The sequence below is a fragment of the Mustelus asterias genome, chromosome 18 (genome assembly GCF_964213995.1).
Source record: "Mustelus asterias chromosome 18, sMusAst1.hap1.1, whole genome shotgun sequence".
In the NCBI taxonomy this organism is placed as follows: Eukaryota; Metazoa; Chordata; class Chondrichthyes; order Carcharhiniformes; family Triakidae; genus Mustelus; species Mustelus asterias.
In genome coordinates this window covers 13,149,104-13,174,757 of record NC_135818.1, presented here as the reverse complement: position 1 = coordinate 13,174,757, position 25,654 = coordinate 13,149,104, and the positions used below count along the sequence as shown (strand labels likewise).

General features: G+C 44.9%; 1 protein-coding gene across 1 annotated transcript in view; it reads left to right on the top strand.

Annotated features, from left to right (window-relative positions):
- The first annotated feature begins 716 nt into the window (after nucleotides 1-716).
- map3k9 (mitogen-activated protein kinase kinase kinase 9) overlaps nucleotides 717-25,654 on the top strand; it is a 169,036-nt gene continuing 144,098 nt past the window's right edge. Inside the window, 2 exon segments of the mRNA XM_078233237.1 lie at nucleotides 717-980; nucleotides 22,195-22,747. Of these exon segments, the coding sequence (XP_078089363.1) occupies nucleotides 717-980; nucleotides 22,195-22,747 (817 nt within the window).

The window sequence follows — 25,654 nt, the reverse complement described above, 5'->3', positions numbered from 1 at the left end:
CTCGATGGGCCGAATGGCCTCTTTCTGTACTGTAGGGTTTCTATGATTTCTATGATTCTATGAATAAATGCAGAATGTTAATGTCAGGTTGATTGGCCATGCTAAATTGCCCGTTGGGCTGGAATTTTACTGTCCCGCCCACCATTACCGTGGGAGAATAATGTTGCACATTCTGCCTCTCCCACCTCCCCTCCCCCCAGACATCCCTTCCACTCTTTCTGCTGCACCATTCGGTGGGATTTTACATTTCTGGGATGAGCGAGGCCATACAATCCTGCCCTTAGTTTCAGGGGGATTAGCAGGGTAAATACGCAGGGTTACGGGGATAGGGCCTGGGTGGGATTGTTCTAGGTGCAGGCTTGATGGGCTGAATGACCTCCTTTTGCACTGTAGCGTTTCTGTTCTGAGTGGGGAGGCTAAGGCTGCAACTGAATCCCCTGGCTTGATTGACAGAGGGGTGCAGCCAATGAGACTGGGGAATTTGTGGAGTGACAGGGGCTTGAGCCAATAAGAGAGGGGGAGGTGGGTGGGATCAGGGGGGTGTTGTCCCGCCCCCTCTCTCCTCTCCCCATTCATTCATTCTCTCTCTCTCTCTCTGTCTGTCTCTCCCCCCCACTCCCCTCCAGGTAAAGGCTGAGCTGCAGGTGGAGAGAGGAGGGAGGGATGCAAGCGGAGCTGGTGCTGCCCTCTCCCTCCGTCCCTTCCCTTCCCAGCCCATGGAGCAGCTCCGATCCATGTTCATCAGGTCTCCCTCCTCCAGCACTGCCGCAGCAGCAGCGAAGGACAGGGCGGTGCAGCAGCAGCAGGAGGACGAGCAGGAGCAACCCCAGCCTCAGCATCCACCCCAGCCTCAGCATCCACCCCAGCCTCAGCATCCAGCCCAGTCTAACCTGTTCTGGACCGCCGTCTTCGATTATGAGGCCAGCGCCGAGGACGAACTCAGCCTGCGCAAGGGGGACGTGGTGGAGGTGCTCTCCAAGGTAAGGCTGCCTTTTCTTCTTGCCTTGTCGCCACCCCCCCCCCGCCCCCCCTGCAAAATCCCCTTTCGTTGCAAAAAAAAGAAATGCACCTTCCTGCATTAATCTGGCTCCAGAGCTTGCAAATGATTTTTAAAAATCATTAAAAAATCAAAGCCTTCTGTATGCAATTGCCCCCCCCCCCGAAAAAATATGTCAGTATTGTACAAGTGGGAGCCCCCCAACATAAAGAAAGAAATGTAAGTATTGTAGAATTTGACCCCCCAACATAAAGAGAGAAATGTCAGTATTGTGCAATTTGGAGCCCCTCCCCAAACAAAAACATGAATGCAATATTGTACACAAGGTGACAAAACGCACCAGTGATCAGGTTTCATTTAGAATAAGCATTGGGCCATTTTCATTCAGAAGCATTGGTTGAAAATAGCATTACTAACCTCTCAATTGCCCCTCCCCCCCCAAAAAAAAATGCATCAAGCTTCTCTTCAGAAGCAAATTGACCTTAATTTTAACTTGTGAACTGAACGTGGTTGAGCAAAACTTTTATTGGTGGGGGGAGAGAGGGTGACTGTTTATAGGGTGGCATGGTGTTGCTGAGGAAGTGACATTGATCACATGGTTAAGGTGACAAGAGAGCCAGCAATGGCAGTGGAGGATCACTTTAATACTGATCTAAAGAGACATTTACCTCCTCCTATTTCTCCCCCAGTGCCTAAGTTTGGTTAGAATGTTGTGCCTCTGATGATAAACACCCTCAGTGGTGATATCTCCCTCCCTTTCAAATCTACTGTCAATCTCCAAAAATTGCTGAGGCCTTGGCCAAAATCTTGATCCTTCCGTTCTTAACAACTTCCAGCTTCCTATTTCCCTCAAGTCCTTGAGTATGTTGGGGTTGCACTGCAGACCTCCCAACAGCCAGCGTGAAGTGGAGGAACTGACATGTCAGCAGATTATGGGAAGATTCCAAAACAACAGGGTTGTTGTGATGGGCGATTTTAACTTCCCCAACATAGATTGAGATTCCTTTAGTACCAGGGGCTTGGACGGGGCAGAGTTTGTTCAGTGTGTCCAAGAGTGCTTCTCCTGCTCTTATGGCCTCCTCCCGCTCCTATGTTTCTATTGGGGAGAAATAGGATTAGGCTATTGAGTTGGACGATCAGCCATGATCGTGATGAATGGCAAAGCAGGCTCAAAGGGCTGAATGGCCTCCTCCTGCTCCTACCTTCTATGTTTCTTTGAGGCAATATGTAGATAATCCAACTCGGGAAGGGGCTATCTTAGACTTGGTTCTGGGAAACGAGCCCGGACAGGTGATTGATGTCTCGGGGGTGGGAGTCGGGGGTCGGGGGTGGAGGTGGGGGGTGGGGGGTGGGGGGGGCATTTTGGGAACAGTGATCATAATTCTATAAGTTTCAAGATACTTGTAGAAAAGGATAGAAGTGGTCCCAGAGTGAAAGTACTAAACTGGGGGAAGGCTAACTATGACAGTATTAGGTAGGAGCTGGGGAATGTAGACTGCGGTCGGCTGTTTGAGGGCAAATCCACATCCAATATGTGGGAGTCTTTTAAAAGTCAGTTGTTAACAATTCAGGACAAGTATGTCCCTGTGATAATGAAGGATAAAGATGGCAAGATTCGGGAAGCCTGGATGACAAGAGAGATTGTGAGCTTGGTGAAAAAGAAGAAGGAGGCATACATAAATTTCAGGAGATTGAAAACGGATAAGGATCTTGAGGAATACAAAGATAGCAGGAAAGAGCTTAAACAGGGACTTCGGAAGGTAAAAAGGGCCATGAGATGTCCTTGGCAGGCAGGCTTTCTATGCATATATAAAGAGGAAGAGGGTAGCTAAGGAAAGGATAGGTTCACTCAAGGACAGCGGAGGGAATTTGTGTGTGGAGCCAGATGAAGTGGGTGAGCTCCTTAACGAGTACTTTGCATCAGTATTCACAAAAGAGAAGGATGTGGTGGATGGTGAGTGTAGAAAGGAGGATGTTGACATTCTAGGACATGTTGAGAAAAAAGGGAGGAGGTATTGGAGATTTCAAAAACCATTAAGGCGGACAAGTATCCAGGGCCAGATAGGGTCTATCCCAGAATACTGAGAGAGGGGAGAGAACAAATTGCTGAGGCTGTGGCCAAAATCTTTGTATCCTCTTTAGCCATGGGCGAGGTACCAGAGGATTGGAGAGTAGCTAACATTGTTCCTCTGTTAAGAAGGGCAGAAGAGACAATGCAAGAAATTACAGGTCTGTGAGCCTTGCATCAGTGGTGGGGAAGTTCATAGAATCATAGAATCACAGAATCATAGAATCCCTACAGTGCAGAAGGAGGCCATTCGGCCCATCGAGTCCACACCAACCACAATCCCACCCTGGCCCTATTCCCGCAACCCCACATATTTACCCTGCTAATCCCCTAACACTAGGATCAATTTGCCATGGCAGTTATTGGAGAAGATTCTTAGGGACAGGATGTACTCACATCTGGAAGAGAATAGGCTTATTAGCGATAGGCAGCATGGTTTTGTGAAGGGGAGGTCGTGTCTCACAAACTTCATTGAGTTCTTTGAGGAAGTGACAAGAAAAATTGACCAGGGCAGGGCAGTGGATGTTGTATACATGGACTTTAGTAAAGCCTTCAATAAGGTTCCTCATGGTACCTTATTGGTACAGAAGGTGAAGTCATATGGGATCTGAGGTGAGCTGGTAAAATGGATACAAAACTGGCTTGGGCATAGAAATCAGAAAGTAACAATGGAAGGGTACTTTTCTAACTGGAGGTCTGTGACAAGCGGTGTTCCACAAGGATCAGTGCTGGGGCCTCTGTTGTTTGTAATATATATAAATGATTGGAGGAAAATGTAGATGATCTGATTAGTAAATTTGCAGATGATACAAAAATTGGGGGAGTAGCAGATAGTGAGGAGGATTGTCCGAGGTGTGTGCAGGATATAAATTGGCTGTAGACCTGAGCCGAAAGATGGCAGATGGAATTTAACCCGGACAAGTGTGAGGTGATGCGATTTGGAAGGTCTACTGCAGAAGGAAAGTATAGAGTAAATGGTAAAGCCCTTAGAAATATTAGCATACAGAGGGATCTAGGTGTGCAGATCCACAGTTCCCTGAAGGTGGCAACTCAAGTGGACAAGGTGGTCAAGAAGGTATATGGCATGCTGGCCTTCATCGGTCAGGGCATTGAGTATAGGAATTGGAAAATCATGTTGCAGCTATACAAGACTTTGGTTAGGCCGCATTTGGAGTATTGTGTACAATTCTGGTTGCCACATTGCCGGAAGGATGTTGATGCATTGGAAAGGGTGCAGAAGAGATTTACCAGGATGTTGCCTGGTTTGGAGGAGATGGATTATGAAGAAAGGTTGAACAAACTTGCATTGTTTTCATTGGAGTGTCAGAGGATGAGGGGGGGGGGGGACCTGATAGAGGTTTAGAAGATTGTGACAGGCTTGGATAGAGTGGATAGTCAGAGTCTTTTTCCCAGGGTTGAAGGGTCAATTACTCGGGGGCATGGGTTGGAAGTGAGAGGGGGAAAGTTTAAAAGAGATGTAAGGGGCAAGTTTTTCACATAGAGGATGGTGAATGCTTGGAACGCACTGCTGGAGAAGGTGGTGGAAGCAGATTCTATAGCATTGTTCAAGAAGCATCTGGATAGATACATGAATAGGCAGGGAATAGAGGGATATGGACCACGTACAGGCAAGAAAATATTAGATTAGAGAGGCATCTGTGTCGGCACAGACTTGCTGGGCCGAAGGGCCTGTTCCTGTGCTGTGCTGTTTTTGTTCTTTGCTCTTTATGTGCAGGTTAGGTGGATTGGCCATGCTAAATTGCCCCTTAGTGTCCCAAGGTGTCTAGGTTAGATAGATTAGCCGTGGGAAATGTGTAAAGTTACGGGGATAGGGTGGGGTTAGGGCCTAGGTCAAATGCTCTGTCAGAGAGTGTGTGCAGACTCAGTGGCCTCTTCTGCGCTGTAGGGAGTCTATGATTCTATGTTGTCGCCTTCCAAATTTGTACCCATCTTTCCCGAAACTCTTTGGGTGGGATTCTCCGACGTTGTTCGTCCCGCCACCGCTGCCAGCGAGAATGGAGAATTTGGCGCTCAGCCAAAACTCCATTTACTGCAGCGGCACTGGAGAATCCGAGTCCCAGCTGCAGGCGAGATTGGAGGTTTCTGGTGCTTGTGTTTATCCATCCATGTGGCTATGTAACTGTGGTGTACTAACTCTCCTCGTCCTTCTCAAACCATCTGCAGCCTTTGGCTACAAATAACCACACCATCTGACTCCAACTGCCTTTTGTTATCTAGCTGGATGGGACTGCCCTGACTGGGATCCATTACCTCTGCCCCCCGCCCTCACAATGATGCATGTTTGAGCCTATCCTATATTTCATCCACATTAGTAACATCATCTGAAAACATGTCAAATTCCACATGCATGATGATGGTGCCCAGTGTACATTAACACCACCTCTCTCAATGTCTTATGTTTTGTCATTCTGCTTCTCTGATATACAATATTGGTTGGGCAGTACTTTTGTTCTATTCATTTGTGGGACAAGGGTGTCGCTGGCTGGCCAGCATTTATTGCCCATCCCTAGTTGCGCTTGAAACTGAATGGTTTGCTCGGCCATTCCAGAGAGCAGTTGAGAGTCAACCACATTGCTGTGGCTCTGGAGTCACATTGTTGTGGCTCTGGAGTCACATGTAGGCCAGACCAGGTAAGGACGGCAGATTTCCTTCCCTAAAGGACATTAGTGAATCGGATGGGTTTTTCCGACAATCGGCAATGGTTTCATGGTCATCAGTAGATTCTTAATTCCAGATTTTAAAAATTGAATTCAAATTCCACCAACTGCCATGGCGGGATTCGAACCCAGGTCCCCAGAACATTAGCTGAGTTTGTGGATTGATAGTATAGCAATAATATCACTAGGTCATTTGTGTAATTATGTCCAGTTAAATAATTGGGAAGTTTGAAGCCAATGTCTTGTTTCCCAGCCACAAATTTGTTTGTTTATTTATTAGTCACAAGTAAGGCTTACATTAACACTGCAATGAAGTTACTGTGAAAATCCCCTAGTTGCCACACTCCGTTGCCTGTTCGGGTACACTGAGGGAGAATTTAGCTCGGCCAATGCACCTAACCAGCACGTCTTTTGGAGGAAAGATGGGAGGAAAACAGAACACCCGGAGGAAATCCACACAGACACAGGGAGAACGTGCAGATTCAGCACAGACAGTGAGCCAAGCCAGAAAGCGAACCCGGATCCCCGGCGCTGTGAGGCAGCAGTGTTAACCACTGTGCTACCATGTCGCCCTTAAATTGGCCATTTCCTGCTCTATTTTAATCCAGGCCACGTCTCCCAGCTCCTACACCAAGTACACCTTACTTCAGATTACAAACACAATTCTCTACACAGTGCCAACCACTGTGCCACCATGTTGCCCTTCCCTAGCCAACTTCCCCATCCCTCCCTGACCATTGTGTGAAGCCAAACTGGACTGTCTGCAACCTTGACCACATGCTTCAGATCCCATTACCTCTTCTTTTTCACTGAGGCTGACTATGTCCACCTCGATATAATCACCCATCTCCATTCTTGCCTCAGCTCATCAGCTGCTGAAACCATCTTTCATGCCGTTGTCATTTGTACACTTGACTATTCTGAGGCACTCCTGGTTGCCCTCCCATCTTCCATCCTCTGTAAACTTGAACTAATTCAAAATGAAGCTGCCTGTGCCCTCACTTCCAGCAAATCCCATTCACCCCTCACCCCATGAGCTCATTCACCTCTGTTGATTCCTCATCCCCAGTTTGAAATTATCATCATGTCCGACTCCTTCCATGGCTTCACCCTTCCAAATCTCTTCATCTCACCTAGACTTACAACCTAACAGCACGGTGGGTGTGCCTATGCCACCTGGACTGCAGTGGCTCAAGAAGGTGACTCACCACTGCGTTCCCAAGGGCAAGTAGGTTTGGGCAGTAAGTGCTGGCCTCGCCAACAACATCCACATCCCGTGAACAAATTTTTAAAAAACCTTCTTTAATGTTAAAGAAAAGGGTTGATGTTAATGTTTAGTTCATTTATTAGTGTCACAAGTAGGCTTACATTAACACAGCAATGAAGTTACTGTGAAAATCCTCTAGTCGCCACACTCTGGTGCCTATTCGGGTACACTGAGGGAGAATTTAGCTTGGCCAATTCACCTAACCAGGACGTCTTTTGAACTGTGGGAGGAAACCGGAGCACCCGGAGGAAGCTCACACAGACACGGGGAGAACATGCAGACAGTGATTGAAGCCGGGTCCCTGACACTGTGAGGCAGCAGTGCTAACCACTGTGCCACCATGTATGTGGGCTTTCAAAAGGCAGTGATCAAGATTGACTTGGATGAGGTAAATAGACACAAATAGATTAAATTTAATGCCGATAGTGTGAAGTGATGCAACTTGGAAGGAAGGCCAAGAAGAGACAGCTTGGATTAAATAGCACAATTTTTAAGGAGATCTTGGAACAGGGAGACCTGGAGGTTCGCATAAACAAATTTTGGCAGATGCCAGGCTAAGTTGATAAGGCTGTGTTTTTTTTGAAGTTACATGATCCGGAGCTTTACAAATAGAACCAGTGGGCGGGATTTTCCGGCCATGCTCGTCCCATGATCAAAAATCCTACCCGAGGTCAATGGACCTTTGCATGGTCCTGTCCCGCCCACTACGATTCCTGTGGCGGGCGGGACGGGAAAATTCCACCCAGCGATACAAAATGAAGGAAGTTATGCTAAACCTTTTGTTATGAAGGGGAGGTTGATCCCCTCTCTGAGAACTGACTCTTAAAGAGGAATACCTCACCTCATAATCTGTTAAAGTGCATATGAGAAGTGGTACGATTGGCTTTTCAGCAACTTTTAGTGGTTAAATCAAAATAACTACCTGATTCTCTCTCTCTCTAAAATCAACAAGTAACACTTTATTCATCTAACTAACAGTGAACAGGTTAACTAAACTATTAGGGGCTGCTCGGTGGCACAGTGGTTCGTACTGCTGCCTCACAGTGTCAGGGACCCGGGTTCGATTCTGGCCTCGGGTGACTGTGTGGAGTTTCCCCCTCTGTGTCTGTGTGGGTTCCCTCCAGGTGCTCCGGTTTCCTTCCACACTCCAAAGATGTGCGAGTTAGGTGGGTTGACCATGATAAATTGCGCATTCGTGTCCCAAGATGAGAGTTAGGGGGGTTATCAGGGTAAATACGTGGGGTTACGGGGATAAGGCTTGGATTGTTTTCAGTGCAGGCTCGATGGGCCGAATGGCCTCCTTCTGCACTGTAGTGATTCTGTGAACAAACTGAATAAAACATTATTCTAACGGAATGATGTTTAGATAAATACTTATTAACAAAAATAGAATTTTTAATCACTCTCTAAAGTACAACCAGGTTTGTTGTCTTCCGGAATATTGTCTCCTTTCTTCTTTGCTATCTTCACCATCAAGATGAGGCTTTCTTTTAAGACATAAATGAGCTGTGGCAGAGGCAGTAGCTGTCTCTCTAAAGCTGTGAGCTATGGCAGGTGCTCTTCTCCAGTTTGTGCCACTGCCCCCCCTCTCTTATATCGCTGGTGACTTACCAACATCCCCACAGTAGGATTGGTTACCAAAACATCAAATTTAAATCTAATAGGCTGCTGGTAGCTAAGTGCCTAGTTTAAACTGATTGGGCAAAATTCAAAAACAGTCTGTTGTCTTGGTAACACTACTGTCTGGCCTTTGATACAATGTTTCTGTCTGTGTACTGCATATGCACCTACATCTTTTTTCTAAAACCTTTTTTTAAGCTCTAAGTATCTAAGTACAGAAAAAAAGACACTACCTTTTTAATTGACTATTTCGCAAACACCAACTTCGAACATTCTACTCAACTTCGCAACACTTTATAATTCATTAGTTAGGCCTCAGCTGGAATATTGTCGGCACCACACTTTAGGAAGGGTACTAAGCCCTCAGAATATGTGCACATGAGATAAATTAGAATTCCCTGTCTAAAACCCTCTGCCTCACAATCTCTCTTCACTCCTTCAAGACTCCTTTCAGACTTAATGCCTAAAACTGCAAGTTCTTGTTAAGTATTAGGCTTGTTGACTTCATTGACACTGTTTGGTACTATTTACAAGCAAAGGTTTTTCCTTAACTTGTGCCCCACACGCACATTTTTGAAAATGATCATTTTATACTTACACCATTGGACAAGTAAATTTCCCTTCCTCCAAATGGACTGTGACTGTGGGGATTTTTTACACCATTGATGACACCTTCCATGACTTTATGGGTGATTGACAGTAAACTGATAGCTCTACGAACCCAGAGCTGAAAGCTGGGACATACTGGATAATTGTTTATTGCCTGGCACAGACACAGGGCGGGATTTTCCTGCTACGCTCATCCAAAGGCCGGAAAATCCCACCTGAGGTCAATGGACCTTTGCATGGTCCATGTCCCGCCCACTAAGATTCCATGGTGGGCGGGATGGAAAAATTGCACCCACGATGTCCGAGTGGCCTCCTTCTGTGCCGTAAGTCCTTCTACTTTTTGATGTTTCCTACTTTCTCATGACAGTAGGTAAGGCAGGCCCCATATCATAGAATCATAGAATCCCTACAGTGCAGAAAGAGGCCATTTGGCCCATCGAGCCTGTAACGACAACAATCTCACCCAGACCCTATCCCCGTAACCCCACGTATTTGCCCTGCTAATCCTCCTGATACTAAAGGGCAATTTACCATAGCTAATCAACCTAACCTACACATCTTTGAAGTGTGCGAGGAAACCAGAGCACCCAGAGGAAACTCGCGCAGTCACGGGGAGAACGTGCAGACTCCACACAGACAGTGACCTGAGGCTTGAATTGAACCCAGGTCCCTGGCACTGTTAACCACTGTGCCACCCATATGAAGTAAGTTTTACTCCCTGATAAAAAGAGGGTACATTCTCAGGGAGAAAAGCAAATTTCTGGAAAAAGAAAGACCTTTCTTTAAGCAGATAATAGTAAATTTAAAAATGATAGTAATGACAAATAAGGAAGATATTAACAGCATTTGAAATTGATGAAGCAGTAAGTAAGTGAGTTTACATTGGGCTTGTGCCTGCAATAAGGATAGGAAAATCATAAGTGACATTGTCAAGTCACAGTAGCACAGTGGTTAGCACTGCTGCTCTCAGCGCCAGGGACGCAGATTCGATTCCCAGCTTAGGTCACTGTCTGTGTGGAGTCTGCACATTCTCCCCAATTCTGCGTGGGTTTCCTCCGGATGCTCCAGTTTCCTCCCACAAAGATGTGCACATTAGGTGGATTGATCATGCCTGATTCTCCCTCAGTGTACCCGAACAGGCACCAGAAAGTGGCGACTGGGTGATTTTCACAGTAGCTTAATTGCAGAGTTAATGTAAGCCTACTTGTGACTAATAAATAAACCTTTAAGAGTATAGACTGTCGTAAAGGCTGGTGGTTCACAGTATTCCTTTGTAATAATCATAGATTGGACTTCAGATTAATGCCTTCTGCATCAAGGATGTAATGTATTCTTTGGGCTGTCAGCAGCAAAACGGCCTAGAAAACAAATAAAGTAAAGCACGAGTAAATGAATGAGTGTGCATGCACGTGTATTACATCAGTAAAGGGTGACTGAGAGTTTGACATATTGGCTTAGAAGTATAGATTAGGTTGACATTCTTGAGATTGATATTTGCATGCTTATCTGAGTGTGTTGAACATGATTGTGTTATATATATATATATAATATAAATATATTCCTATATAATAAAATTGACAGAGCCCCAGTTTGAATCAGATGATCAGTTGCGGAACCCTGGCTGGCTCTTAAATAAAATTGTTGTCAGTGGAATGAAGCTAATTTTCCGATCCCCACAGCAAATGTGCCCACATCATAAATTCAAGAGCACCTTAGTCAGAGTGTGATTCAAGGCTGTAACACTTACTGTGCACTATGATAAAGTGTGCTATTGCCTTGTAATGCATTCCAGCATATGCACGGCGGCACAGTGGTTAACACTGCTGCCTCACAGCTCCAGAGACCCAGGTTCGATTCCCGGCTTCGGTCACTGTGCGGAGTCTGCACATTCTCCCCGCGTCTGCGTGGGTTTCCTCCGGGTGCTCCGGTTTCCTCCAAAAGACATGCTGGTTAGGTGCATTGGCCATGCTAAATTCTCCCTCAGCGTACCCGAACAGGCTCCAGAGTATGGCCACTAGGGGATTTTCATAGTAACTTCATTGCAGTGTTAATGTAAGCCTGCTTGTGACACTAATAAATAAAAAAAATGTGTTATTCTGTCCGTAGCTCAGTGTATCTGTCATCTTGTTTCTTACCCATGTCTCTTTCCCCACACTCCTGCAGATAGAAAAATATCAAGTTTTTTCAATGCAATGATATACCGTGTTGCTTTCCAACCAATATCACTATGTACAACATGGAAGGAAAATGACTGCAAATTCCTGAAATCAAATTAAAAGTGCTGGAAGTATCTGCTGATCGAGAAGCATCTGTGGGGAGAAAAGTCACTTGGGTTTCTGGCTTTTGAACTAAAATGTTACGTCACTGGACATCAGATCTGAAAGAATAAGGCTGGTTAAAAGTTTTAACTGTGACCGATCATCAGGTTTAATGATGGAATGCGTGCCAAATGTTATATCAGCTTTTCTTTCAGTATTTATTGTACATTTCAAGCAATTTCTTGTCTTACTTTAGATTCCCATTACAATCATAGAATCCCTACAGTGCAGAAGGAGGCCATTCGGCCCATCGAGTTCGCACCGACACAATCCCACCCAGGCCCTATTCTCGTAACCCCACATATTTACCCTGCTAATCCCCTGACACTGGGGTCAATTTATCATGGCCAATCAAACGAACCTGCAGATCTTTGGACTGTGGGAGGAAACCGGAGCACCTGGAGGAAACCCACGCAGACACGGGGAGAACGTGCAAACTCCACACAGACAGTGACCCGAGGCCGGAATTGAACCTGGCTCCCTGGCACTGTGAGGCAGCAGTGCTAACCACTGTGCCACTGTGCCGCCCCATTATTTGTGGCTTTCTCCCACTTGCTTCTTGTTGAACTTTGCTCTTGTGGAGATAAAAGTACATTTCTTGCAGGGAATAAGGGAAACTTGAAAAATTAAAAATGTGCTCTTTACGCAGATCGAAAACAAATATAAATGAAGTTATAAAAGTTTCAGCCTAACGTTGGGGCATGGTTGACTAATAAATCATTACCAAATTTTTTTTCTGTTACATGGAATTTTTTTTGATTTGATTTGATTTATTATTGTTACATGTATTGGTATACACTGAAAAGTATTGTTTCTTGCGCGCTATGCAGACAAAGCATACTATACATAGAGAAGGAAAGTAGAGGGTGCAGAATGTAGTGTTACAGTCATAGCTAAAGTGTAGCGAAAGATTAATTTAATATATGGTAGGTCAAAGTTCTGTTGGCAGCAGGGAAGAAGCTGTTTTTGAGTCAGTTGGTACGTGACCTCAGACTTTTGTATCTTTTTCCTGACGGAAGAAGGTGGAAGAGAGTGTGTGCATGGGGTCTTTGATTATGCTGGCTGCTTTTCCGAGGCAGTGGGAAGCGTAGACAGAGTCAATGGATGGGAGGCTGGTTTGCGTGATGGATTGGGCTTCATGGCTGCCGGATGGAATTATGGCCTTCCCTCTCAATCCCAGGTGACCTTTCAACTTACTACATTAACGACCTTTACACTTACAAACACTAAATAAGAATTGATTTAAGCATTGGAAAACCTAAAACCATTTCTGTCATTGCCGGATAGGGCCTTGCATATTTTAGCATGCAGTCAGTCGCAACGGTCATTACAGTTAGTCTTCCCAATCTATGGTAGTGTGACAATTAAGTGCTCATCTGTGAAATGATTTATTCCTAACAACTGTTTTTAATTTGATCTATTTTATGCTGGGCTAGTGAGCTCTGTAATTTTTCTGTAATTTTGTCTGTCAAGTACATGGTGAATTTATAGTTTTGTGCGCCATTAAGGCCCACCTTTAGTGTTGTAACTTCCCTGGAGGAATGTTGCACATATCTTGGAGTAGACTTCAAGTAAAAGCACCAAACTCTTAAGTTAGAACAAACATTGAGCTATAATAAATTGTCTTGAATTAACCAGGCCTATAAAAATTCTTTGCAGACAACTACCCAAGAGGCTATGTGATCAAGTACACCTTATGTCAAAGAGATGATGGAGTCCCAGCTGGTCTCTCATCAGTTTGCCAATCTATCCAATGATATCAATAGGCTCAAAACAACTTATCTAATTGTAAACCAAAAGAGAAAATGCTGGAAAGTCTCAGCAGGTCTGGCAGCATCTGTAAGGAGAGAAAAGGGCTGACATTTCGAGTCCAGGTGACCCTTTGTTAAAGCTGAAAGGCATAGAAAGTGGGAGATATTTACACTGCAGGGTGAGAGAATGAAAGATGAGTCATAGCCATAGAAACCAGGGGAAAGGCTAATAGGTGCTAATGGTGAGAATAGAAGGTGTGAATGGCCAAATGGCAGAGAAGCTGAAATCAGAGGGTGAACTGTGACAGATGAAGGTGTGGGTGGATGGAGGAAATGGATGGAAGAGAGGTAAAATTGAGAAAAAATGGGGGAAAGGGGAGCAAAAGGGGAGAAAATTGTAAGTGGGCCATTCTTAAAGTGGCAGCTGTGAGGTTAATGGAGAAAATCCAGTCTTCCAAGGTCCAGGGTTATAGTTCCCGCACTCTTGTACTTATAATTGCATTGGTGTGGGTTTCTGGGTGAGGACAAAGCTGAGTTGGCTATGATACCATGCATTGTCAAAATAGCTCATTGCCACTCATTGCTTAACGTAAAACATAATAAGTGGCATTTGGGTGAACTGTATCCCACCATGATTCATTGCCACTTGTTGATCTGATTTGATTTATTATTGTCACATATATTGGTATACACTGAAAAGTATTGTTTCTTGCACGCTGTACAGACAAAACATACTGTACATAAAGAAGGAAAGGAGAGAGTGCAAAATGTAATGTTACAGTTATAGCTAGGGTGTAGAGAAAGATCAACTTAATGCGAGGTAGGTTCATTCAGAAGTCTGATGGCAGCAGGGAAGAAGCTGTCCTTGAGTCACTTGGTACGTGACCTCAGACATTTGTATCTTTTTCCTGATGGAAGAAGATGGAAGAGAGAATGTCCGGGGTGCGTGGGATCCTTGATTATGCTGGTTGCTTTTCCGAGGCAGCGGGAAGTGTAGACAGAGTCAATGGATGGGAGGCTGGTTTGAGTGATGGACTGGGCTTCATTCACAGCCCTTTGTAGTTTCTTGCGGTCTTGGACAGAGTAGGAGCCATACCAAGCTGTGACACAACCAGAAAAGGGATTGTTTGTTGGGATTGTTAATCTGTTTTGAAGTTTAAACTCCGATTGGAAGTCAGAGTGAAAGCGTGTTCTGTACTCTGTTACTGAACTCCCTATCCTTGATCAGTTTATCCTCGCAATTGTTTTGTGCCTCACTCTCCTCACTGCCACATGCAAAACATGGACAATGTGGTCCAGTATTGATGTTTTCTCTAATATATCATAGATGTGGCATTTAAGATGACCGCATTTTACGGTACCAACGTGCAGTTTCGGCCTAGGTTCAGCATGTGAGACAACCCCCTCTTCTGCTAATAAGAACCACTGCGCCACTGTGGGGTGGCATGGTGGTCCAATGGTTAGCACTGCTGCCTCACAGCGCCAGGGACCTGGGTTCAATTCCCAGCTTGGGTCTCTATCTGTGCTGAGTCTGCATGTTCTCCCCGTGCCTGCATGGGTTTCCTCCGGATGCTGCGATTTACTCCCAGTCAGAAAGACATGCTGGTTAGGTGGATTGGCCATGTTAAATTCTCCCTCTGTGTTCCCGAATAGGCACCGGAGTGTGGCGACAAGAGGATTTTCACAGTAACTTCATTCAGTGTTAATGTAAGCCTACTTGTGACACTAATAAAAAAAAATCAACTTTATAGAACTAAACTTTAAATTTTCTCCATCTACCTTGAACATACTAGTTTCAAAAGCATCGCTTTTAAATTTTTAAGAGTTAAAATGTGGTATGGCTGTATGAATTCATATTATACCATGGGGAAACATCACTGAACTTTATAGTTGCATGGAAAAAAATGATGATTTCCAACTTCAAAAGAAATAGTTTATAGAAACCATGTCAAGAATTTACAATAAAACGTATGTAAAATTTTTCACCCTGGATATTAACAGTTTTCTAACCATTTTTATGTGAATCGTAAAATGATCCATTGGACAAAGCTCCGAAGGTGACGTGTGTACGTTTCATCACATCAGCTCTGGGGACTGGCATAACCTGTTGTAACTTTGAGGGGATCTTGATATTCGCTGAGAATTGAGGCAGGGATACTGGTGGAAAGTAAAGGCGATTGGAATTCGGTTTCCGTGCACGTCTAAAAATATAGAATCCTTGAGCCGTAACGGTGAATGGATAGTTTTTATATTAAGTGAACATGCATGATTTTAATTGATTTAAAAGCACGAACGTGAGTTTTTATGGAGTTATTTGTCCATCAATTTGCCAAACGCAGATCAAAGTTCCCTGGTGTTTTTCTATTGGTAGGTTGTAATAGAGAGGGAGGAAGTTGCTCAAATCTTTACAATAAAATTGAATACATATTTGATACAGCTCTTATTCCCTTTGCTGGGTGTAATTAGATGCAGTAAGAGTTTTAACAACACCAGGTTAAAGTTCAACAGGTTTACTTGGTAGCAAATGCCATTAGCTTTTCGGAGCGCTGTCCCTTCGTCAGATGGAGTGGATATCTGCTCTCAAACAAGGCATACAGAGAGACAAAATCAAGTTACAGAATACTGATTAGAATGCGAATCTCTACAGCCAACCAGGTCTTAAAGATACAGACAATGTGAATGGAGGGAGCATTAAGCACAGGTTAAAGAGATGTGTATTGTCTCCAGACAGGACAGCCAGTGAGATTCTGCAAGTCCAGGAGGCAAGCTGTGGAGATTACTGATAGTGTGACATAAACCCAAGATCCCGGTTTAGGCCGTCCTCATGTGTACGGAACTTGGCTATCAGTTTCTGCTCAGCGACTCTGCGCTGTCGTGTGTCGTGAAGGCCGCCTTGGAGAACGCTTACCCGAAGATCAGAGGCTGAATGCCCGCGACTGCTGAAGTGCTCCCCAACAGGAAGAGAACAGTCTTGCCTGGTGATTGTCGAGCGGTGTTCATTCATCCGTTGTTGTAGCGTCTGCATGGTTTCCCCAATGTACCATGCCTCGGGACATCCTTTCCTGCAGCATATCAGGTAGACAACGTTGGCCGAGTTGCAAGAGTAGGTACCGTGTACCTGGTACCGAGGCATGGTACATTGGGGAAACCAGGCAGACGCTATGACAACGGATGCATGAACACCGCTCGACAATCACTAGCAAGACAGTTCTCTTCCTGTGGGGGAGCACTTCAGTGGTCACGGGCATTCAGCCTCTGATCTTCGGGTAAGCGTTCTCCAAGGCGGCCTTCACGACACACGACAGCGCAGAGTCGCTGAGCAGAAACTGATAGCCAAGTTCCGCACACATGAGGACGGCCGAAACCGGGATCTTGGGTTTATGTCACACTATCAGTAACCCCCACAGCTTGCCTCCTGGACTTGCAGAATCTCACTGGCTGTCCTGTCTGGAGACAATACACATCTCTTTAACCTGTGCTTAATGCTCCCTCCACTCACATTGTCTGTATCTTTAAGACCTGGTTGGCTGTAGAGATTCGCATTCTAATCAGTATTCTGTAACTTGATTTTGTGTCTCTGTGTGCCCTGTTTGAGAGCAGATATCCACTCCATCTGACGAAGGAGCAGCGCTCCGAAAGCTAATGGCATTTGCTACCAAATAAACCTGTTGGACTTTAACCTGGTGTTGTTAAAACTCTTACTGTGTTTACCCCAGTCTAACGCCGGCATCTCCACATCATTGCAATTAGATGAACAGAAAGTGATTTATTTTTCTTTCAGCACAGACGTTTATTGCAAGGCACGAGAACAAATTGTGGTGGCACGGTGGTTAGCACTGTTGTCTCACAGCGCCAGGGACCCGGGTTCAATTCTGGCCTTGGGTCACTGTCTGTTTGGAGTTTGCACATTCTCACCCTGTCTGCGTGGGGGTGCTCCGGTTTCCTCCCACAGTCCAAAGATGTGCGGGTTAGGTTGATTGGCCATGCTAAATTGCCCCTTAATGTCAGGGGGATTAGCAGGGTAAATGAAGGTTATGGGGATAGAGCCTGGGTGGGATTGTGGTCAGTACAGACTTGATGGGCCAAATGGCCTCCTCCGGTACTGTGAGGATTTTATGGATTCTATTCTATGGATAAATTGAAATTATCAAATAGAATATTGCACATATTCCTGCTCCCCCCAAAAAGTTTGACTTTGATATCGTCCCATGCTAAACAGTGTACAGTTGTCCAGATTTTCTGAATGGAGACAAGTCTGACTAATCGCGTATCTTGCTGCTGCTTGGCTTGACACATTTGATACTCGGCATATAAGTTAACCCCGATTTGTGGAAGGAGTTTTTGAAGTTTCATTTTTTGATCCTGCGCCTGGTCTCACAGACCATAAGACATAGGAGCAAAATTAGGCCACTCGGCCCATCGAGTCTGCTCCGCCATTCAATCATGGCTGATATTTTTCTCATCCCCATTCTCCTGCTTTTTCATCATAACCCTGATCCCCTTATTAATCAAGAACCTATCTATCTCTGTCTTAAAGATACTCAATGACCTGGCCTCCACAGGCTTCTGTGGCAAAGAGTTCCACAGATTCACCACTCTCCGGCTAAAGAAATTCCCCCTCATCTCTGTTTTAAAGGATCATCCCTTTAGCCTGAGGTTGCGCCCCCGGTTCTAGTTTTTCCTTCTGGTGGAAACATCCTCTCCACGTCCACTCTATCCGGGCCTCGCAGTATCCTGTAAGTTTCAATAATATCCCCCCTCATCCTTCTAAAGTCCAACGAGCACAGACCCAGAGTCCTCAACTGTTCCTCAACCGACAAGCTCTTCATTCCAGGGATCATTCTTGTGAACCTCCTCTGGTTCCTTTCCAAGGCCAGCACATTCTTCCTTTGATATGGGGCCCAAACTGCTCACAATACTCCAAATGGAGTCTGACCAGAGCCTTATACAGCCTCAGAAGTACATCCCTGCTCTTGTATTCTAGCCCTCTCGGACACGAATGATAACATCGCATTTGTCGTCCTAACTGCCAACTGAACCTGCACGTTAACCTTAAGAGAATCTTGAACAATGACTCCCAAGTCCCTTTGTGTTTCTGATTTCCTAAGCATTTTCCCATTTAGAAAATAGTCTATGTCTCCATTCCCCCTTCCAAAGTGCATAACCTCACACTTTTCCACATTGCATTCCATCTGCCACTTCTTTGCCCACTCTCCTAACCTGTCCAAGTCCTTCTGCATATTTTTGTATCATCTGCAAACGTAGCAACAGTGCCTTCAGTTTGTTCTTCCCAATCGTTAATGTATATTGTGAAAAGTTGTGGTCCCAGCACTGACCTCTGAGGCACACCACTAGTCACCGGCTGCCATCCTGAAAAATACCCCTTTATCCCCTCTCTCTGCCTCTGCCAGTCAGCCAATCCTCTATCCATGCCAGGATATTACCCTTAACACCATGGGCTCTTAACTTATTAACAGTCTCCTATGCAGCACCTTGTCAAAGGCCTTCTGGAAATCTAAATAAATCAGGTCCGCTGGTTCTCCTTTATCTAACTTTATTGTTACCTCCTCAAAGAACTCTAACAGATTTGTCAGACATGACCTCCCCTTGACAAAGCCGTGCTGACTCAGTCCTATTTTATCATGCACTTCCAATTACTCTGCAATCTCATCTTTAATAATGGACTCTAAAATCTTGCCAATGACCAAAGTCAGGCTAACCGGCCTATAATTTCCTGTCTGCTGCCTCCTTCCCTTCTTAAACAGTGGTGTTACATTAGCTACTTTCCAGTCCTCTAGGACCCTCCCTGCCTCCAGTGATCACCACCAATGCCTCCACAATTTCCTCAGCTATCTCTTTTAGAACTCTGGGGTGTAGTCCATCCAGTCCAGCTGATTTATCCACCTTCAGACCTTTCAGTTTCCCCAGAACCTTCTCCTTAGTGATGGCCACTGCACTCACCGGTGCCCTCTGATTCTCCTGGAGCTCTGGAATCCCACTGGTATCTTCCACCATGAAGACTGATGCGAAGCAACTATTCAGTTCCTCTGCCATTTCTTTGTTTCCTATTATTACTTCTCCAACCTCATTTTCCAATGGTCCAATGCCTATTTTTGCCTCTCTTACCTTTTATATATTGAAAAAAACTCTTCCGATCTTCTTTTATATTACTAGTTAGCTTACACTCATATTTCATCTTCTCCCCCCTTATTTAGTTGTCCTCTGCTCACTTTTAAAGGCTTCCCAATCCCCTGGCTTCTCACTAATCCTTGCCACTTTGTATGCTTCTGGTGAACCACAGGTTCACCAGAAGCTCTTACAGGCCCAGCACACCACCCAGCCGCATGCCAAAGTGTCCCTTAAGTATCTCCCCCACCGAGAATTGGTCACCTTGGCTCCGTGATCTATCATGATGGTGATAATTCTGAATATAGGGCTCATTATGCTCTCCGATTTCTGCTTTCTGTTGATTCAACTTGCTTCATATTGGGTCTGCTCCTTCTATGCTGAGCGCACAAAATCTAACCCATTTGGTCTGGATTAAGTAAGAAGTCTCAGAACACCAGGTTAAAGTCCAACAGTTTATTTGGAATCACGAGCTTTCGGAGCGCTGCTCCTTCATCAGGTCATTAAACCTGTTGGACTTTAACCTAGTGTTGTGAGGCTTCTTACTGTGCCAGTCCAACGCCGGCATCTCCACATCATGATCTGGATTAAAGTAGTGTTCAGAATAATTCAGAGCGGCATGGTGGCACAGTGGTTAGCACTGCTGCCTCACAGTGCCAGAGACCCAGGTCGATTCTGATCTTGGGTCACTACGTGGAATCTGCACAATCTCCCCATTTCTGCGTGTGTTTCCTCCGGGTGCTCCCATTTCCTCCAAAAGTCCAAAGATGTGCAGGTTAGGTGGATTGGCCATGCTAAATTGCCTCTTAGTGTCCCAAGATGTGAGTTGAAGGGGATTAGCAGGGCAAATACGTGGCATTACGGGAATAGTGCCTGGGTAAGATGCTCTGTCAGAGAGTCAGTGCAGACTTGATGGGCCAAGTGGCCTCCTTCTGCACTGTAAGGATTCTATGATTTATTTGAGATTAACTTTGTGTTCATTCCAAAGTAATACTAAATCCCGATTTGTAGGTGTTGAGTATTTGAGGCATTTTCACCTCGATTTTAACCTTGCAGCATTACCTGAGTCGGAGCAAAGCTTCCCACAGCAAGTTGAAGAATAGCCTAACAGGATGTCAACCTATAATTGGCAGCTGGTTTCAAATGGATAGAACCCAGAAATTGTTAATCAAGATTATTTCTATATACTATGGAATAGGGAAAAAAAACTGCTGCAGAATAGGAACAATGTATGAACAACACACAAAGTTGTTCGATATAGATTGTATTAAACAGAAGATGGTAGAAATGCATAGCAAGTTATTCAGCATATGCAAGGAAAAGAGCTGAATAATTGGGCACTTGGGACCTTTTGGCAGAATTACAATTGTGATTCTCTTTCCCCATCTAATGGTGCACTAAAGCAGACTTTAATCTGTTTCAACACATAGTAATTCCCGGAACAGGTCGCTACTCTGTCGCTCGTAGCTTGAAGAGCTCCACCCCACATTGAGCATGGCTTACCAAGAGTCTCTCAGAGAATTATAGAATGTGTGGCACGGAGACAGGCCCTTCGGCCCAAACTGGCTCATGCTGACCAAAAAAGCCCATCAAAGCTAACCCACTTTTGCCTGCGTTTGGCCCATATCCCTCCAAACTTTGCTTATGCATGTATCTGCTTTTAATTGTTGTCAATGTCCCTGCCTCAACCACTTTCTCCGGCAGCTCATTCCACATATGTACCACCCTCTGTGTAAAAAACGTTGCTCCTCAGATTCCCATTAATTCTTTCCCCTCTTAACTTAAACCAATGCCCTCTAGTTCTCCCCAACCCTGGGAAAAAGACTGAATGCTTTGACCCTACCCATGCCTCTCATAATCTTATACACCTCAATAAGATCACCTCCCGCTCTTAATGCCAGCCACTGATGTGTCCGGATGGGTTGCGGGTTGACACTCCACCTGTTTAATTGCGCCATGAACACATCTTCCTTGGCCATCAAGTCCTGGGGCGGGACTCGAACCCGGAGTTTTTAGCTCAGAGGCAGGGGTACTATCCTCGGTGCCACAAGACTTCCTAACAGCAGAGCAACAAAGGCAAACTGTAAGAAGTTAATTTTTTGGAGGGGAGATCTAAAAATTCGATGTTCAAAATTCAATTCCACACCTACTTCTATAGGAATGTTTTACCTGTCGTATAATTGAATTGCGTTTGTAGGAAATAAATAAATTAATTAAAACAGGGGTTAGTCTTTGGACTATTGACTACAATTATTCAATAGAGTGGAAGATGGAATCTTCATTGTGTTCCCCTAATGTATAAAAGGCAGTGTGAAGTCAAATAAAATGGAATAAGTAATACTATCATTGAAATTTTGAAAATTGAGTTAGGTAGATTCCTGATTGATAAGGGAGTCAGAGTCTAGCGGGTATGAAGGAAAGTGGAATTGAGGCAACAGTCAGATTAGCCATGAGCTTATTGAATGGCAGAGCAGGCTCAAGGGGTCTAAAGGCCTACTCCTGCTCCTAATTCATATGTTCTTAAGTATATGGAACAAGGAGACACAATGTCTGGAATTTTACCATCTTGCCCGCCACGGGAATTGGAGCGAGTGAGGGACGGACTATGGAAAAGTCCATTGACCTCTGGCGGGATTTTCCGGTTCCGGGGCGAGTGAGGCTGGAAAATCCTGTCCAATGAGTGCTGTCAGGGACAAAAGGGATGAACAATGAGCTGTAATCAATCAATTCTCTTCTTTTCTTCCTCTGTTGGCTGTTTAGGATTCCAAAGTCTCTGGAGATGAAGGCTGGTGGACGGGCAAGATTAACGACCAGGTTGGCATCTTTCCCAGTAACTATGTCACCAGTGTTCCGTGTTACAGTAAGTTGCAAGGTCGGAGCAGGGAGGACTACCCTCTCCCACTGGAAATGGACTTCAATGAGCTGCAGCTGGAAGAGATCATTGGCGTCGGCGGCTTTGGCAAAGTCTACAAGGGCATCTGGAGGTTGGAGGAGGTAGCGGTTAAAGCAGCCCGGCAGGACCCAGACGAGGATATCAGTCAGACCATTGAGAATGTGAAGCAGGAAGCAAAACTATTTGCTATGCTGAAGCACCCAAACATCATCGCCTTGAAAGGGGTTTGTCTGAAGGAGCCCAATCTCTGTCTGATCATGGAGTTTGCCCGCGGGGGCTCCTTAAACAGAGTGTTGTCAGGCAAGAAGATCCCCCCTCATATACTGGTCAACTGGGCAGTGCAGATTGCAAGGGGCATGAATTACTTGCACGAAGAAGCAATTGTTCCTATCATCCATCGGGACCTCAAGTCGAGTAACAGTAAGTACATCGGAGTTGTCTGCTGTAAATTGAATGCCACCCGGCACTTGTTGATCTGAAGGGAAGAATTCTACCAGCTTTGGGGGATAAGTTGTTTTGCGTGCACACATTGTGCTGGATAAAAGCGTATTGTGAAACGGAATATTACAAATTCAGGCTGCAATGTGTAATGAGTTCCTTTGAATATGCTTTTAATGTTGGAAATGCAGAAGGAAGTGATGGTGGGATTCATGAGACATGTAACGTAACCCATAATGAGAAATCTATCCGTATGATAATGTTTGTAGATTCCCTCTGCTGCTGCTTTGTGATTCGAATGCACCCTGGTTCAGTAAAGATAATGGTATCTTACCAGAACAGGGCTTTCTACAGAGTCTCAGAAAATGGCAGGAAGATTGTGATTTATTTGAACTGAGATTTATTGGTTTCACTTGTTTGCAATAACCACCCCCAGTTGTAAATCGCATCAGATAGACTGGGACTTTTTTTCCCTGGAGTGTAGGAGGCTGAGGGGTGATCTTATAGAGGTCTATAAAATAATGAGGGGCGTAGATCAGCTAGATAGTCAACATCTTTTCCCAAAGGTAGGGGAGTCTAAAACTAGAGGGTGTAAGTTTAAGGTGAGAGGGGAAGATACAAAAGGGTCCAGAGAGGCAATTGTTTCACACAGAGGGTGGTGAGTGTCTGGAACAAGCTGCCAGAAGTAGTAGTAGAGGCGGATGCAATTTTGTCTTTTAAAAAGCGTTTAGACAGTTACATGGGTAAGATGGGTATAGAGGGATATGGTCCAAACGTGGGCAATTGGGAATAGCTTAGTGGTTTAAAAAAAAGGGGTGGCATGGACAAGTTGGGCCGAAGGGCCTGTTTCGATGCTGTCAACCTTGATGACTTTAGGTTCTAGAGACTTAACCATGTGGCAAGAAAAATACTCTGAATGGTGAATTCAGAAAGTTTATTAACCATTAAAGTCGGAAAGATAAAAAGTGACAATTAACAGTAATTAGCAATAATTAGCAGTAAGAGGAGAAAGCTAAACATTAAACACTGAACAGACTTCTCACCACCCTCCTCAGTCCAGGATGCAAAGAGACAGCTCCGGATTTCCACAAGGCATTTGACAAGGTGCCGCACCAAAGACTGCTACGTAAGATAAAGGTGCACAGTGTTACGGGTAATGTATTAGCATGGATAGAGGATTGGTTAACTAACAGAAAGCAAAGAGTGGGGGTAAATGGGTGTTTTTCTGGTTGGCGATCAGTGACCAGTGGTGTGCCTCAGGGATCAGTGTTGGGACCGCAATTGTTTACGATTTACATAGATGATTTGGAGTTGGAGACCAAGTGTAGTGTGTCAAAATTCACAGATGACACTAAGATGGGTGGCAGAGCAAAGTGTGCAGAGGACGCTGAAAATTTGGAAAGGGATATAGATTGTCTAAGTGAGTGGGCGAGGGTCTGGCAGATGGAGTACAATGTTGGTAAATGTGAGTTCATCCATTTTGGTAGGAATAACAGCAAAATGGACTATTATTTAAATGGTAAAAAATTGCAGCATGCTGCTGTGCAGAGGGACCTGGGTGTCCTTGTGCAGGAATCTCACGGAGTTGGTTTGCAGGTGCAGCAGGTAATTAAGAAGGCAAACGGAATTTTGTCCTTCATTGCTAGAGGGATGGAGTTTAAAAACAGCAAGATTATGTTGCAGCTGTATAAGGTGCTGGTGAGGCCACACCTAGAGTACTATGTACACTTTTGGTCTCCTTACTTGAGAAAGGATATACTGACACTGGAGGGGGTGCAGAGGAGATTTACTAGGTTGATTCCAGAGTTGAGAGGGTTGGCTTTTGAGGAGAGACTGAGTAGACTGGGCCTATACTCATTGGAATTCAGAAGAATGAGGAGAGATCTTATAGAAACATATAAGATTATGAAGGGAATATATAAGATAGAAGCAGGGAAGTTGTTTCCACTGGCAGGTGAAACTAGAACTAGGGAGCATAGCCTCAAAATAAGGGGAAGCAGATTTAGGATTGAGTTGAGGAGGAACTTCTCCACACAAAGGGTTGTGAATCTGTGGAATTCCCTGCCCAGTGAAGCAGTTGAGGCTACTTCATTGAATGATTTTAAGGCAAGGATAGATAAATTTTTGAACAGTAAAGGAATTAAGGGTTATGGTGAGCGGGCGGGTAAATGGAGTTGAGTCCACAAAAAGATCAGCCATGATCTTATTGAAAGGCGGAGCAGGCTCGAGGAGCCAGATGGCCTACTCCTGCTCCTAGTTCTTATCATCTTATGTTCTTATGAAAATGTCGATAACATGTCACACCAACAGCATTCAACACCTCGCCTCTCTTTCTCCACCTCGCTACCCACAACATCAATGTGGAGAAAATGCTTCCTGATTTCACTCCATTTTGCATCCTTGTTCTGGCTTCTGGCATCAAGAGGAAATTGGGGTACAGGTCTGAGGATAGAGAAACTATCAAATTCCTACATCAATTAGATCAACCTTTCGAATGCAAGAGACTGTGAGTCAAGATTATGCAATCAGCCCTTCAAGATGTAGAGTGGGATTTTCCTCCCCCTGCATGATGTGTTTTGTAGCGATGGGAGGTGGTGTGTCGTGTGCTGGCGGGGGGATCTTGTGGTCCCACCATTGTCCATTGGGTTTCATGTTAAACGCACCCTTCGCTGTTGCGTAACCAGTGGTGGAGGCGCATCATCGGTCGGACCGCAAGATAGAATAGAATCATAGAATCCCTACAGTGCAGAAGGAGGTCATTTGGCCCATCGAGTCTGCACTGACCACAATCCCACCCAGGCCCTACTCCCGTAACCCCACACTAGCATCAATTTCCCATGGCCAATCAATCTAACCCGCACATCTTTGATCTGTGGGAGGAAACCGGAG